This window comes from Copadichromis virginalis, linkage group LG15, assembly GCF_057382275.1.
Source record: "Copadichromis virginalis isolate Kocher_CV1m ecotype Utaka linkage group LG15, C_Virginalis_male_GT1.1, whole genome shotgun sequence".
NCBI classification, from domain to species: domain Eukaryota; kingdom Metazoa; phylum Chordata; class Actinopteri; order Cichliformes; family Cichlidae; genus Copadichromis; species Copadichromis virginalis.
The window spans coordinates 10,917,619-10,934,462 of record NC_140632.1 but is presented as its reverse complement, the minus strand read 5'-3'; the positions used below and the strand labels follow the sequence as shown (position 1 = coordinate 10,934,462).

General features: G+C 39.8%; 2 protein-coding genes across 2 annotated transcripts; one reads left to right on the top strand and one right to left on the bottom strand.

Moving 5' to 3' along the window:
• Positions 1-1,590: 1,590 nt before the first annotated feature.
• On the bottom strand, positions 1,591-13,110 carry kif25 (kinesin family member 25). The gene is made up of 15 exons (XM_085431875.1): positions 12,779-13,110; positions 12,565-12,630; positions 10,846-10,968; positions 9,184-9,325; positions 8,105-8,208; positions 7,934-8,019; positions 7,797-7,836; positions 7,649-7,716; positions 7,480-7,554; positions 7,151-7,297; positions 6,856-7,032; positions 4,882-5,036; positions 4,542-4,787; positions 2,888-3,043; positions 1,591-2,701 (listed from the first exon to the last, which is right to left on the bottom strand). The coding sequence occupies exons 1-15, from the start codon at positions 12,845-12,847 to the stop codon at positions 2,550-2,552; spliced, it is 1,806 nt and encodes a 601-aa protein (XP_085288001.1). The 5' UTR covers positions 12,848-13,110; the 3' UTR covers positions 1,591-2,549.
• A 117-nt stretch (positions 13,111-13,227) lies between these two features.
• On the top strand, positions 13,228-15,959 carry ccdc167 (coiled-coil domain containing 167). The gene is made up of 4 exons (XM_085431876.1): positions 13,228-13,369; positions 13,547-13,641; positions 14,432-14,484; positions 14,955-15,959. The coding sequence occupies exons 1-4, from the start codon at positions 13,319-13,321 to the stop codon at positions 15,071-15,073; spliced, it is 318 nt and encodes a 105-aa protein (XP_085288002.1). The 5' UTR covers positions 13,228-13,318; the 3' UTR covers positions 15,074-15,959.
• The last annotated feature ends 885 nt before the right edge of the window (positions 15,960-16,844 follow it).

Here is a 16,844-nt window from a genome sequence, read left to right as displayed (position 1 = left end):
AACCGAGTTAGCTTAATTTGATTACGGTTGAACACAAGCCATGATTTCTCAGTGTGCTACACAGATTAAAAATGAAATTAATAAGAGCAGCGGCCCCTAAACCTCCAAAAGTGCAGATTTATTCACAAGTAACTGGATCATGGCCAAGACCTCGAACCAGTTGCTTTTAGAGACGAGTTGCTCCTTTCATTAAGCTGGTGCAATTTTGCTTTTATAATTATGACATGAATTAAATACTTAAATATAGTGGAAAAACCTACAAATATCTGTTCATTAAGAAAAAAGAGACAACTCAAATTTAATTTGGGAGATTGTAAGGTATTTCCAGTATTTGGGGGGAATTGAAGGAAATATTTCCAGCTGACATGAACCAAATAAAGGCTGATTGCTAAACTTGATTGCCAGCAAGCCAGCTGAGCCAACAGATGGGTTTGAGGAGATAATTGGTGATATTTGGCTTTCCTGGCTCGCCATAATCTGCTGAGAGACCAAAGCACTCAGAACGAGGTTTTTGGTTTTTTTGCAACCAATTTCACCAAGCAACTGCAAGCAACCACTAACCAATATATTTTCCTAGCAAACTGTGGTTGTTAGGGAGGGTCACTGACCAGTCTGTAGATCTGCATGACTGGGGCTTAAGCAACATGTTTCGCAGTGACTCCCTGCCACCTCCAACAAACACTAACCAACCGGCTGGGAAATACACATTCTTACCTATCAATCTGTTTCCAGGTAATCTATGTGTAAAGGAGAATTTCAACAGATGATCCATATCCTGAACGCTGTACAAAAACTCATCCTGTTAGAAACATAATAACGCAGATAAAGAGTGAAGGTTGAAGTAAAAGTTCAGTTACATGTGCTTTCACACTCTTACGTTCCTTCATTCCCGTTTCTCTCTCAGCTCATTTTCACATTTCCTCTCGTCTGTCACCTCCCTAAACACTCCTGTAGTTTCCTTGTTTATTATCTTCTCACTTCTGTTCAAGTCATAGTTTTGTTTTCTTCTGTCACTCTTTATCCGCTAAGCCTGCTGTTTTCAAAAGACAAAACAAAAGATAAAACAAAAAAAAAACAACCCACTTTGGGCCTTTCAGTTTTCCTGTCAGGGTGGCACATGACATGCGTGCCTCAATAGCATGCCAGCTTTGGGACTGCACGGATTAGAGAATCACAACATTTCGCAGTTTGCAGCCTGCTGGTAGGAGGAAGCCTTATTAATAAGTGCGAGTGTGTGGAACTAAGGGGAGCTGATGAAAAAGAGATTTAATTACCAGATACAGTGTGTTATTCTATTCGTGCTGGGAAGATGTCCAACTGGTTCACTTCAGAGGGAATTGTGTGATTTTTCTTCCCAGCATTAAACTGGAGTCAACCGACCTGAAACTGCATTTGCAAATAATCATTAGGGTGTGTATTTTAGGATCACACTGATGCATTATGTCGCATTAGGCTAATAACTTTATAGCTCCCTACCTGCACGTGCATGGATCCCCCCGTGTTATCTACACAGAAGTGAGAGCTTAGTGGAACTACAGCCCACTGTAATTTGTATATAAAGCGTGAGCCATAAACTTTAAATGATTTGTCTTTTTTTATTTATAGGATTCTTAAGACTGATTACACAAGAACAGGCATGTCAGCTGTTTATTTCTAATACGGATACACTTTTCTACTTCATCAAATATTTAGAAAGATTTTTAATATGTAACCAAAAATGTGTATAAATACTGTGTAAACATAAATGCTGGGGTGGAAAACCAAAACAAAAGAGAAGGCAAAGCAGGGGTAGGTAGTGTTGAAATGAATTTACAGCAGAATGCCTTAGGATTAAAACAGCTTTTGTTTTTCCATATATAGTGCAGTTCTGTTTGCTGTTGGCATGTTTTCTATTTTAGCTTTAATCAATTTAATAAAGTGCTAATAAAGTCTTCTCACATGTACTAAGTTTGTATATCATGAACTACACATGCAGTGCAAGAATGTCATTGCACACAGCATTCCTAAGAATCAGTAGTTTCAGAAAACTTTAAGACATTAAATTCTAAGTAAATGCATATATGTATGTTTCTTAAAAGATGCCTGCATAATTATTAGTAAGGAAAACAGTACTGTGGAAAGGGTGAAATGTGATCTGCTTCCAGCACAAAGTAACCAAACTTCCAATAACTGCAAAATCAAAAATACTCTTATACTAGTTAAGGCTAGAACAGTGGTTCTTAACCTTGTTGGCGGTACCGAACCCCACCAGTTTCATATGCGCATTCACTGAACCCCTCTTTAGTGAAAAATAAAATATGATTTTTTTCAAATTCAAGACATAGATATGTTTTTTATTGGTGCACAAAATGAGCGGTGCATGTCACGGTGGAGGCTCTGCCGAACCCCTGAGACCGACTCACCGAACCCCTAGGGTTCGATCGAACCCAGGTTAAGAACCACTGGGCTAGAATATAAGGGTGAATGTTGTGCCCCTATTATAACACTCGCCCTTCTATCTGTTGTAATGACTCATAAAGGATCTATGTTAAAGCTCTTCCTTTGCTTTCTTATTTAACTTTGAGGCTATTATTTTTTCTTCGGGGTGGCTCCTTCTGTACCTGCCGTGCCCGCGTGCCAAAACCAAGAGACTGCAGGGACTCTGTGATGAAGCGCTGCGTCGGGGAGACACAGAGCATCACTAGCAGCTTGGCATCACCACCTGGTGGATGAAATGAGAGGTACATAAGGTGGAAGACAGATGGGTTTTTCCTGTCATTTTTGGGCACAAATTTCAACCCTGGATTTGGTTATTGTGGAGCTGAGTTAATCTTTTCCAGAAGACCCGGACACGGGAAATAGTGAGTCACTGGACATAAAAAGAATAAATAATGTGTGTGTGACTCGCCTATGGCATCCTGCAGCAGATGAGTGAGTTTGCTGTTCCTGTAAGGGATGTGTGGTCTGTGTTCAGCCAGAGCTCCAAGGACATCGGACAGAGCCGAGAGACTACGGTTTATACATGATGACTCCCAGAGAGCTGCACCTGAAACTCCAGACATACCTGGGACACATTTAGACGGCCTAAAGTTAGATAATGTGCTCTCTAACTGAGGTTATTGTAGTCAGCCCTAAAAATCTTAGAAACATGGTGTCTAACCACATACTTCTGGATGGAATTATCTTGGCCTCCAGTAACACTGTGAGCAATCACTTATAACCAGGATGTGTCCTTTACTGTGCATATTATAGCAATATGCAGGACTGCTTTCCCGCATTTGGGCAATTTCTCTAAAATTAGAAACATCCTGCCACAGAGTGATGCTGCAAAACTAGTTCATGCATTTATTACTTCTAGGATGGACTATTATAATTCATTATTATCAGGATGCCCTTAAAATGCCCTCAAAAGTCTTGAGTTGATCCAAAATAATGCAGCGAGAGTACTGACAGGGACTAGAAAGAGAATCTCTGGCTGTCTTTCACAGGATAACTTTGGTCCTGTCTCCCACCCCTCGCCAGAGCTGGTTACATCAGATGGCTGTCCTCCCCGAGCCTGGTTCTGCTGGAGGTTTCTTCCTGTTTAAAGGTAATTTTTCCTTCCCACTGTTGCCAAGTGCTTGCTCAAAGGGCATTTTTTGATTGTTGGGGTTTCCTCTCCATTACTGTAGGGCTTTACCTTACAATATAAAGCGCTCTGTGGCGACAGTTGTTGTGATTTGGCAGTATAACAAAAAGAAATTGAACTGAATTGTTTTACTTTTGTTTTCTTGAATAACATTGCGCCCAGTTACCTCACTGACCTCCTCAATCTGTACACTCCTTGTCGTGCATTAAGATCATCAAGTCAATTACTCCTGGCCCAACCTAAGTTTAGACTGAAGACCAGAGGCGATCGTGCCTTTGCTTCAGCTGCACCCAACCTTTGGAATAGCCTCCCTGCTTCTATTCGAGCCTTGGACTTTATCCAATCCTTTAAATCAAGATTGAAAGCATATCTATTTGACTTGGCTTTCATGACCAGTTAATACCCTTTTAAATCTTTTAAACTTTAAACTTTTAAATTGTTTACATTTTTTATTACATTTTATTAAATTTATTATTTTATTATTAATTTTACTGCTGTTTTTGTCTTCTTAGTGGATTTTGTATTTATCTAAATCTTCTGGTCTGTTAGTGCCTCTATCCTGTCTGTGCTAGTGCCTGATCTGTACCCTGTTATTGACTTATGTTGATTCTCCATATTACTGTGGAGCACTTTGGTGTGCCTTCGGGTTTTAAATATGCTATATAAATAAAACTGTATTGTATTGTATTGTACTTTGAAGCCCAACCTTTTGATTAATTATTTTGTAGTTCCTAGTCCAGGCTCTGACTGGAAAAAAGAAACTTCTAAACTGCATATTTAGCTCAAACAGACTAAAAAATAGTCATGGAAAACTAAGCACTAGGCAGATTTGTCATGTCTCGAGTCTCCGGTTTCCCAGTAAATTATTGCACCATAAACCACTTCCCAGAATGCCAACCTTTTCAAAGAATGTCCTCCTGCACGGAGCACCTACCAGCACACTCGCTGCCAGCCAGGTCCACCAGCTGAAGCTTTGTCCTGAATGGAGTCTGAGTGATGCTGTGTCTCGGGGAGGGGCAGGGAGAAAGGGACGGGGTCGAGCAGGGAGAGGACGCGGGGCTTGCAGAGGTTTCGTCCGCTGGGTGGTGGGCGGCGAGGTTGGCACGGCGACAGCGTGGACTCCACCACTCCTTCTGGGTGGAGCGCCGCATGTCCATCTTGGCACTCTGTAGCCTGCGGGCTGATTGGAAGAGCGAAAGGGTTACGATGCAAGAACGTGTGAACGGCAGGTCACTGAAAGAGGTCCTCAATGAATTCCCAGACATGCATCTCACCCAGGGCCACTGCATTGGGACTCTTGGAGGAAACCGTGAGGGTCACAATGAGGTGAGAGCGTGATGAGTCCGCGTGGACAAGGGTGGGACAGTGAGCTCTGAGCTTCAGAACGCTGCTAATAATCTGCATCACCTCAGAGGCATTACTCACGGGCCTGAAAAACATAAAGGGAAAGTCCTTAAAATACAAAAAAAAAAGATTACATTATTAAAACTGTTTTCAGTATTTTTTAGATTTCTTTATTATATTATCAGTCAAATCTGCAGTTCTTCTTTGCTCTGTGGAGTCTGCTGGTTTTATTCTTGGATTCTTGGATTCTTGGATACACATCAGAGGCATTCTTAAAAATTCACAATCAGCTTTAAAAGGCGACAACAATGCTTGTTCATTTAATTGTAAAACACTCGATATCTAGAGGAACAACAACCTTTCTACTAAATTTCACTGCCATATGTAATCAGATTAGACTTGTTTGCATTCTTTGACAGCTCCACTTTCTTAGTTTCTATATTACCTTCCTGTCCCAGTGTGCCTGTCCGCTTTGGGCAATCAGCTGTGAGGGTCCCAGGGGCTTTGTGTCAAACTAGGAGACATCTGTAGCACAGCTGAGGGCGCTTTAGAGGATGTCTTTGTCTGCATATATTGTATGCTTTTATGTTGAAATGCTTGTTCCATGTACGTGTATGGGAATATCACGTGATTTCAATCCAGCCTCAATAATGAGTAAGAAAAATTGATGGAGAGATGGATGTTGTCATAATTGGCACATGAATTCTTGAGTTATATAACAGATCCTCAACAGTGAGCTGGTCTGTGGTAAAACACATGGCAAACTTAGCTTTGCTGCAGCAAGCTGGCTGTCACCAGTGTTTAGACGTTTAATGGCTAGAGGAATACGAGACAATTTAAACCTGTTTTTTAGTAAACAAAGCGAAGCAATAGTGCCAGGGATATGGAGAGGTGGTGATTACACAGATCTGCTTTGCTGCTGGGCTGAAAATGTGTCTGTAGCATGCATATTTGAAGCATGTACACTATATACAGTGCTGTGAAAAGGTATTTCCCCACTTCCTGATTTTTGTTGTTGTTGCATATTTGTTGCACTTACACGCTTCAGATCATCAAACAAATTTTAATATTAAAAACATAACCCGGATAAATACAAAAATGGAGTTTTAAAATGATCGTTTTATTTATTATGGGGAAAGAAGCTATCCAGACCATCAAAAATGACCTCACAAACAGGGACCTCTATCTTAAGGGCTTCTGTTTAGATGAGGCACGACCTGTATGGGTGGAAATATGTGTTCGTTGGGCTGGCAAAGGCAAACTACTGTGAAGCAATAATGATTGTTAGCTGACGTTAAAATGTTCTACTACAACCACTACTCATTTTAGATTTAATTTAATTTAGCCAATAAACAGAAAATAGTGAAGGTTTAAGGATTAAGCTGTTTCATTTTTTCAACTCTGCCGCTGAAAAAAGTGAAACTTTCCAGTTTTATGAAGTTGCTAAGGGTAAAAACCTTTCAAGCAATTGAGAGCTCATCAGGAGTCAGGAGTCACCCTTTTGCTTTCCTTTAGCTTCATTTTCACCACTTTTCAATTCGGAGCTGAATTTCTGGCGTCTTATCTTTTTAAAGCTTCATAAACATGCGTTCATAGATTAGCTCGGAGTGGGCTGAGCTTCTTTTCTCTGCCCACTACATCCAGAAACGTGGCCAAGAGCAGAATTCCTGTCTGTGTGATCAAGAACTAAATAAAGTCTGAAAAACCAGAGGAGGACAGCTTGTAATTCCATGTGGGCCCAACGGTATACATGCCCTCTTTTTTATGAATGGTGATGATGATGATTGGTACACTGGTCTTAGTATTTTTATGAAAAGCCTTCTAGTATATTGCTCTTCTAGTATGTAGACCAGTCATACAAAAGCCCACATAAACTGCTGTATCTTAGCTCTGGCTCTACTCACTCAGATGTGAGGGAGGGGACCTGGCTGGCACCGGAGGAGGAGGTGATGACATCCCGTCTCTGGCCAGCTGCATTGCTGTGCTCATCCCTGGCCAGCAGGTCAAACACCTCATTGTTGTACACCTCCATCACTGACACTTCCACTGTGTGACTTTCTGCAGGCTTCTCAGAGATCAGCCTGGGCATCACATGGTAACAGAAAGGAAAGAAGCAAAACAAAGTAGATATTATGCTTTCTTGTGGATCAAACTACTAAAAAAGACTTGAGAAACACATCCAACCCTTTTTTCTCTCACCGAAAGAGCTCAGCAGCAGCCTTTGGGATAATACCCTGCTGTGCCTCCTGCTGTGTCCCTGAGAGCTCATCCAGGAACTGGGATCCCATCATGGTGTGAGTCTTCCCACTGCCTGTCTGCCCATATGCCATGATACACACATTATAGCTGAAAGGCAGGAAGCAAGGTGACATTCAATTACTGTCGAAGCCATGCAGTCATATTATGCTGCTCAGTTTGCTCCGCTCATTCACGCACCAGAGTGTTAAATGAAGACAGTTGAATTAATCCATCGGAATAACATTTGACTTGATATAGAGCTCTTTTTTTCCGCATAGTTTCATGCTCACCCATCCAGCAGAGATGTTAGAAGTGACTTGACTTCTTCAAACACAGCCTCCTGGGAATCCTCTGGTCCGTGTACCCTGAAAGAAGTGCGCATTGCCACAGTCACTAACAACTGAAAAATAATTGGAGAAATGTCGTCCATTGTATGGTGATGCCAGCATATTGTTTTACCTCTCAAACTCAAAGATTTTGTTTTGCACCAGCATCCCCGCCTTCATGCAATTCACCATCACTGTATCCTAAATAAAAAGAGGGATTAAAGTAAAGGCAGGTATGCAGCAATCAATGGAAATCATTTGTAAGAGTCGGCAACACTGACATCACTGACTGCTTGGATTACTTCCTCTGATGATGCAGACCTGATGGAGAAAACACTGGGTTATCTTAAGTTCTCTCATTTTTAACAACTTTTCTTCATTTAATTGTGTATTCATGTTGCATTGCCTGTTCACTCACCCTGATCCGGAAGTTGAGGACTGGATCTGGTCAAAAGGAAGAACTGGACGCACCCTGCAGTGAACCCGAATGTTCCCTCTGAGCTCCTGAAGTGAAACAAACATCAGTGATTAAAAGATTCAGTACAGCTCTTTCTTTTTATTCCATCATCTAACACTTTTGTCTTCTTACCACCAGTGTGTTGTGAAGTTCTTTCCGCTTCCGCCTCTCTGCCCTGCAGTTCTCCCTTTCTTCCTCCAGAGAGTGCTCCAGGGCTGCAACACGAACCTGCAAATCTGCACATGGTGTGCACATTTTTCAGTCAGAACTAAGGTTCAGTGTATCACACAAATATTCAACATCATGCTGTCCTCTTTTTAGCAACATATCCAGTCATGGTAAAAAGAAAGTGCACCCTGTGTTAATTCTAAACTTCTACATATCAGGTAAACAACACAACCTCAGATGAACGCCAACATTTACACCAACTAACATACTAACTGATGCCTGTAGAGTTTGAGTTGTAGCTCTTGGGTTTTTTGCAGTTTCTCTGATCATTGCACAGCTTGACTTTGGGCTGAATTTGCTGGGATGATGCCACCTAAATGCTTCAGACCAGTAAATCATGTTATTTTTTTAATTCTATTTTGATATGTAAAACCTTAGAATTTGAAAAGGATGCCATTTGATTTTTATCATGACTGTAAAAATGAACTGTGAAAGGCCACAACTTTGTCTCTGTGTTTAAACCTTATTTGAAACTATAAGAAAATACTTTTATTTTATTGGGGAAGCTTTGAGAAAATGGACTGGACTTTAATATAAAGGATATCGTCTCAGAAAGCTGACACTAATATACAGTAAAAGGCATGGATATTAAGGTATTCATATATCAAAGTGCACCTAGTTTTAATCAACTTACAGCATCGTATTTTTTGGCAGGTTTACCTGAACATTATCTAATATCCTTCTGTCTTTGTGATCAGCTGGTGACATCTGCAGCAGAACCTTTTAACATCTTAAACTTCTGAATACTGTTATTGTCAGCCTAAAAATAATTTTATGTGAAATTTTAGTCAATCAAATGAAATCCTAAAGTCAGAGTCCACATGCTTTAAGATGTGCCTCCTCTAACTGCTGCTTCACTGTTTCGGGATGCATTGCAGTTTTCACATTTTAAACAAAAAAGGTTTCAAAACACCAAAAGTATCACCGTCACTGCCTACAGATGCTACTTTAATATTAACCTGAGGTTCCATTCAGATACTTACTCTGAAATCCATCCTCACTGTGACCGTTCAGAGATGAGTTGGCTTGCTCTACTTTCTCCAGGAGCTGCTTGCTCTGCTCCTCCAACTCGGTGGCAAAACTCACATACACTGCAAACAACTCACTCAGGTCATGCTTCACAGCCTGCCACAAACACACAGAGTGGACAAATGAAGGGAGTGTTTACACAAAGCCTTCCTAACTATACATATTCTCCTAAGAACCGAGGAAAAAAGGACCTTCCCCTTCAACTTTTTTGTGATTTCCTGCCTCTTTGGAGCTAAAAGAGGCCACCCAAACACATGAAATATCAATGGAAAGCCCAGGATGTCCTCTATTTAGTACATCAGGACTTAGTATGGTAGCTCAAATAAGTAAAAAGATATAGACAAAAAACAAATTACACAGGATATAAATGAATAGGCTGGTTCTCAGGAGGATATACATATAGCTTTTACTTTAGCCTTTACTTGACCCAACTGACTTACCGGTAGCTAATTATACACCAATCTCCAGCACTGAAATGTAAACATTTCTTGAAAGCCTAGTTTCAAACAGCTAACTTATAGTTTGCAGAGGGATAGTTTCTTTGAGGAGTTAGAGTACATTGTAGCACAGAAACAGCCTTTGACAGTGGACTCATGTCTATGTTTGTCCTGTTAGAGATCAGGGCAGCGTTCGATAACAATAATTTAATACAGAGATTAGAACAAACTATTGGCATTAAAGGAACTGGGCTGCTGGGGTTTGAATCATATCTGTCTGATAGACTCCAATTTGTTCATGTAAATGTGGAATTTTCTTCACATGCAGAAGTTAGTCATGGAGTTCCACAGGGCGCTCTGCTGGGACCAGTACTATATACATTATACATGCTTCTCTTCTACAATAATATTAGAAAACACTGCATATATTTTCATTGCTATGAAGATGATACTCAGTTATATCTAAACCCGACCTAAACAGATCAGTTAAACCAAAACACTGCAGCTAGACTAATGACAGGGACAAGAAAAGGAGACCAGATTTTTCCTATTCTGGGTTCTCCTCATTGGTTCCTTTACAAATCCAGAACTGAATTTAAAATCCATGATCATCATGACTGACATAATCTTGAACAATCAGGCCCCACCAAGTTATCCTATTGTTGAATTTCTAAAAGTAGAACGGGAGGCAGAGCCTTCATCGTCACGTTCCTCCTCTGTGGAAACAGCTTCCAATTTAGATTCAGAAGACAGACACTGTCTAATTTTAAGATTTAAGGTAAATTTTATAGTTAAGGTTGCATCAGGTGACTCTAAAGCCTCCTTTAGTTATGCTGCTATAAGCTCAGACTGGTGCTGACTGCACCACTGTCTTTTCAGTCAACACATGTTAATACAACACTGCAGCATGCCTTTGTCTTCTTCCTCTCTTAGTCTGTGTTTTGTCTCTTTATGCTCTCTTATTTATTTTCTCTTCTCTCCCCTCTCACTCCCAACCTGTCGTGGCTTCCCACTTCCCACTATCCTAAAGTGTTTGCTCACAGGGAGTTGCCTGATTGTTGGGTTTTTTTTTTTCTAATTTGCTACTATATAAATAAACAATTGAACTGAATTGAAGTAAAGTGAACTGAACCCAAGTTACTATCTACCACATATACACACATCTCAATATATTTTTACCTGAACCCCTGAGAGAAGCTTGATGAGGGCTGATTGGGTTATCTTCCGTGTACTACTCTGAAGCTGATGATCGTTCACAGCCTTGGTTCCCTCATCATGGTCCCGGCGCTGTCTACCCGAACACTGAAAATCAAACGTGCAAAAGTGAGTCATCAAAATTTCTCTTTTATATGAAGTTAAAACGTAGTTCAACATCAACAATTCAATTCAATTCAACCGGTCGCAGCAGATGGCTGCCCCTCCCTGAGCCTGGTTCTGCCGGAGGTTTCTTCCTATTAAAAGGGAGTTTTTCCTTCCCACTGTCGCCAAAGTGCTTGCTCATAGGAAGTCATATGATTGTTGGGTTTTTCTCTGTATCTATGAAGCGCCTTGAGGCGACTTTTGTTGTGATTTGGCGCTATATAAATAAAATTGAATTGAATTGAATTGAATTGAAAAACTTACCACATCACTTTTAAGGTCTGCGATCAATGAATGGAAATACAGAGGGTTAACAACAAGCTGCACACCACTGGTTACACTAGAACAACAAGGCCAGATTAGGCTTTGCCAGAAAACATCAAAATGAGTCTGCACAGTTTTGAAAAACTTCTTTGGACGGATGAAACCAAGATTACATAAAAGTATGGAGAAGGAGAAAATCAGCTCAAGATCTCAAGGACGCTGCGTGATCTGTCACACACGTTGGCAGTTGTGCGATGACATTGGGCTGCTAATGTGACTGCCGATAGAAGCAGCAGGATGAAGTGTACAGACCTATACTCTCTGCTCACATTCAGACAAATGCTGCAAAACTGATCGAACAGCACTCATTATCCAGCAAATGGATAATGATCCAAAGGAAAAGCAATCCAAGATTTCCTTAAGGCAAAGAAATATGATATGCTTTAGTGGCCAAGTCATTCACCTGATGTCAACCTGAGAGAATGTGGTTTTTATTTATTGAAGAAAAAACTGAAGTCAAATAGAAGCAAAACATCATCATCCATGTAACAAAAAGAATCCTTATATTTAAAATTATGTTCGGTTGTCCAATTCATAGCCTCTGAAGGTGGTGGATTGTGTATAAAAATAGCTGTAAGTCCTAAAAAGTTACTGCCAAATTCTTGTAAAAACACTTAATTTAAGCTGAAAGTTTGCACTTCAATCACTTCTTGATTGTTTGCCTTTGTACTGTGGTGTACAAAATAAAATGTGCCTTTGCCCAATAAATTATGGATCTAAGTCTTAGAGAGTGGAAGGGAAACAAACAAATGAGGATGAAGTGATCTGTAAAGTACAGTGAAGGGGGTAACAGTCATTTGCACATAATTCTGGTGCATTTGAGCTACATGCCTAACTAATGAAACAGCTTGATAGAAATTATGATCCATTTTGTCCCAATGTGCCATTTAGATACACATTCAGTTAACCATCCATTTAAAGCACTCAAATAGAGACCGATTCAAATGTTCCCGCACATAGCGTGAGTACTAAGGTGTAATAAACCTCATGCATTTAAAGTAAGTGCACAAGCACACTCCAACGCCTATTGGCACTAAAAATAATTTAGAAAAGAAAGAAAGAAAGAAGTTATGCACACAAAAGCTGTGCCTGAGGTCCATAAAAAACCATGATAAATAAGGTGCAGACAGGAAAATACTAGAATAAAATGATCAAAATCTACTTTTTGGCTAAAGATAAGCCTATATGTGTGTTAGATGTCAAAAGTATTCTCACCTCTGCAAGTCTTAAATGAAGAAGGGCATTCTCGGTCTCCAGTTCAAGTATTCTCTCCTCTTTACTCTGAAATACGAAGAAATGTGTCCTGAAGGATTTGGGATGCAGTTTGCACAACTCATGTTCAGTAACTTGTAAAAAAAAAATCTAATAAACCAATAATAAACCAATAATAATCTAATAAACCATTCCCTAATGTCTAACAATGACTCACCCTTAATTTGTGCTCCAGCAGGTGTACCTGATGAGCAAATATTTGGTCTCGGTTTATAAAGAGAGGCATTTTGTAGAAGGAAGGAAGCAAGTATAGAGCAGCTTGCCTGGCCTCGTCCCTTTTCTTTCTCAGCTGATCATGTGTTGTCCTCTCAGGTCACATAATCAGATTAGCAACGCTCAGCAGCAACTCTCTCAGTTCTGTTTTACCTGTCTGTGTTTGGCAGGTGCAGACTACAGTATGTTGCCTTCATACTGGCATGAGAACAATAACCGTTTAATTGTGATTTGAGCATGACAGCATTTTTTTTAATGACTTGGCTTTCTTCACTTTCAGGTGTTGGGAGTTATTTGTGTTTATGCGGCCAAGTGTTTGTCACTTTCCACCGACAGAGGGCAGCAAAGTGCGCGAAGAGCGGTTCGTCAAAAGGAAGACGTAAACATTACGAAGAAGAAAAATAGTTCCGCATAGTCACAGGTTTTTCTTTCCCCTGTCAGGCAGGAGACTCACTGCACTGTGGTTCTCCGGTTTGGTCACAACATGGCAAGGCTAAAAGAGAAAAGGCGAGAGAAAATCAGCGTCGCCTCCGAGGTACAGTGTTTTAGCGTTTGTCTCACATTTCCCATCTATCTCTCTGTTTAGCTGACGTCTGATAGGTGCTGTAGCTTTCCCCGTGTACATTCTTAAAATTCATTCGTTTAGGTCGCTCCCTGCCTCTGTGTTTTGTACGTTGACCTCTCCGTGTGTCACACCTGTAAAATCCTACAGATTGATCGTCTGGAGGAGCAGCGGGTGCGTTGCCAGGACAACTTAGAGAGGGCGGAGTTCAAGAGCAGGAAGGAGAAGCTCTCTGAAAAGCAGAGGTGAGGCTGAAGGAGATGATGAAGACTCCACGTTAGTGTGTATACCTCCCACTGGCATTTCAAGGCAACTTTGGCCTTGGGACTGGGACTGTTGTGGAGGAAACTCCCTGCAAGACTGTCCTTGTTAAAATATATACTTGTTATTTATTCCTGCTTAAAGCACGTTATTATTTATTATACCTGTTTTCAGTGATATCAACTTTTGGTGCCCCTCGTGGAGGGCTACACCAATAAGCTGAACTCAGTTGGTGCAGCCCTCCACAACAGTCCCAGTTTCTCATGCGGCTCTTTGGGAAAATGAATTGCCCATCCATCACATTTGAGGAATTCAGGAAGCGTGTCTGTCAAAATCAGCCAAGCTTCCTGCTTTTGAAACCCCTTGTGAATAAGGAAATAACCAAAAGTAGCTATTAATACAAAAAACAATATTTTAATGAGTTGAACACTAATCTGAAGTCTAAATAAAGTGTATGAGTTGAGAATATAGATTTTAAAAAGGGATTGAAATAAACGATGAACATAAGGGAACAAATGAATGTGTTGTTCTGTTGCATGAGGTGTGAAGGATTTGTGTTGGATTTGCTCTTGCATGTCTTTGGCTTTCCTGTTTGTGGCTGTTTTGTGGTAGTTGCAGGTCTGCGTGGCTCTTTAGTGAGCAAGAACTCATGAAAAGGCATCTTGTGCCACTTAGAGATTAAAAAAAAAGAAAGAAAGAATGTAAAAACTTCACCCAACAGTGATGTTTCTCCTTAATATTGCCTTTTTTTCTTTCTTTTAAAAAAAAAATCAGACAAGATCTGGAGGATGAAATGACCATCATGAATGAGAGGGTGCAGAAGCTAGGTGAGCCTTAATATTAAAATTCTTGTTCATGTGTATTCACTGTGTGTTCTTACTTTTCCTGTGTATTTGTAATATTTATTGAGCGCTCGAGGACCACATAGTCCCGTTTTCACTAAGGGTTAATTGACAAACTGATTAGCAAACTAATCAACATGTCATATTTAGTTATCCTGAAAGGTGCATTTTAAAAAGAAAGCAGGTGAAAGTAAAATTTTATTGATGACACATTTAAGGAAACTGAAGAATGTCGTGCTTTTTGAGTGTAGTATACAAAATATTTGTCTTCTGTCTTCTTTTGACTGAGCCAGCTTTCCCATATAAAAAAACAAAAATAGTTTCAGTATGTTGTAAACTGGCCCCAGGCTGCGACAGCAGATCATTTGCTGGTTTTGCTCGTGCCAGAGGACTAAAAATAAATAGAAAGTGATGGCTGCTGCATATTTTATACAGTTTTTCTTTTGCTTTTCCAGACAAGGAGCTGGAGATGTTACGAGGTGAAAACCGGAGGAACATGTTGCTGTCAGTCGCTCTGCTGGCTATCAGTGCTTTCTTCTACTACGGGTTTTTCTACAACACAGACAAGTCATAAAACCACACTAAAAATGGGACCCATGATTCTGCAAAGAGCATCAAACTCAAAGCCATCTTGGTACAGGGACACGGTTGTGAACACATGAAAAGGCCCAGCAGACAAAGAAAATGAATTCTGGTTATGCCTTTATATATTTGACCTCTGTACACTTGTAACACTATTCTTCATCTGAATGTTTACCTTATGCTGCCTTCCATTTGCCTCAGATGTCCGAGCTGGGAGTGACATCAACCCTGAGTTAGTAAGGTAACAAAAGTAAGGAAATGTGGGATTTGTTTTGCCTTTTAGCACTTAAAAAAACATTGCTCTGCATGTGACTTTTTTAGCAAGTCGCAGAAACATAATAGTAATAGTACAAATTACAAGTGTTGCAGTTTTGGTTGCGGATGCTTCGACTTTCTAAGTCTGACAGGAAACATCAAATGAAAGCAGCATCGTGCTCCTAACAAACCACCATGTACTTGCTGTATTTTGCGCAACATGTCAAATAGATACTTTATCAAGCAGTGCCGGACAAGTCTGCTTTTCAGTCATTTCAGTAAGTGTTTGTATGCATGGTACACAGTATTTGTGCAGTTAAATGCATGAAAATATTTGATATTTGTGCCCTTTGTATTGTCATTAAGTCAAAGGCCGAGCCTGGAGATTTTTTTCTTTCCTTTTATCGATACTCATGCTGGTCGTACACCTACCTCCTAATAACTGCGCTTCCAGAAATGGCCAACATGCTCACAAATGTCCTTTGAAATATGACTGTACACAGTTATGCTCTGAAATTTGGATTTTTTAAATAATTGATCTGTTTAAATGCTTTTTTTTTTTTTTTGCCATTTGTGCGTATGTCTTTTAAATCCATATAATAAATGCTTTGTGCCAAATTCAATGCATATTGTTTACTGTTTATGTACTATTTGTAATGTGCTAGGGTTTTTTTTTTTAGTGACACCTTTATTTATTTTTTTATTTATTTAGATAACTTATCCATTCATTCTTCCTGAAAGTAGCAGACTAGGATTTATCATGTTCTGAGAGAACATGTAGGAGATTTTTTTTTATAATTTCACAGGTACAGAAGGCGTGATCTCTTCAGGAAACATATTGTTAGTGTCAGAGGTGACATTTTTCACCCAGTCACACAGCCATTGCAGGATTTTTGTGGCAGGGTGGGGAAGTCTGATTTAAAAAGTCTTAAGGCCTTCCTATAGTTCTGAGAATGTAATGATTAAAGCAGCATTCCTGTGTCTTATTTGTATCGACATCTGTTTAGCCTGTCCTTTTTCATCAGCAACATTCACATGAGGGACTAAAACCACCAAAATATGATCTGCATTTTGTTTTTGTTCTTTTATTGTTATCGTGAGAAGCATTACAACAGTCAGCAAGTCAGAAGTTTTTAAATCGTACTCTTTTAATATTGTACACTTTACTTATATGTGATCTGACCTTATAGATGAGCTGGACAGCTGTAAAAAGCAATATCAGTGTACGGTTATGACAGCACTGTAATCCATCGCAGTGTGAGATTTTTTAAATGCATTTATTTATAGGTTGTTTAAGATCTTCAAACTAGTTTTAATATTAGACCAAAAAAACATGATAAATATAAAAGGTACATTTTTAAATGATGATATCATGTCACAATCTAAAGTCATTGATATCTATCAGTCTGGAAAGGGTTGCAAAGCCATTTATAAGGCTTTGGGATGCCAGTGAGCAACAATGAGGGCCAGAGTTAAATATTTAACAATGAGAAACAGACTGGGCAAAA

Bases quoted from the DNA above. Each gene is read 5' to 3' on its own strand.
- kif25 (XM_085431875.1), bottom strand. From the start codon at position 12,847: ATGCCTCTCTTTATAAACCGAGACCAAATATTTGCTCATCAGGTACAC. The intron at 7,717-7,796 runs GTCAGTGTTGCC...CTTTTTATTTAG, and splicing joins TAATCCAAGCAGTCAGTGAT to GATACAGTGATGGTGAATTG. The intron at 7,298-7,479 runs GTGAGCATGAAA...CCTGCCTTTCAG, and splicing joins CTAACATCTCTGCTGGATGG to CTATAATGTGTGTATCATGG.
- ccdc167 (XM_085431876.1), top strand. From the start codon at position 13,319: ATGGCAAGGCTAAAAGAGAAAAGGCGAGAGAAAATCAGCGTCGCCTCC. The intron at 13,370-13,546 runs GTACAGTGTTTT...AAAATCCTACAG, and splicing joins AAATCAGCGTCGCCTCCGAG to ATTGATCGTCTGGAGGAGCA. The intron at 14,485-14,954 runs GTGAGCCTTAAT...TTGCTTTTCCAG, and splicing joins TGAGAGGGTGCAGAAGCTAG to ACAAGGAGCTGGAGATGTTA.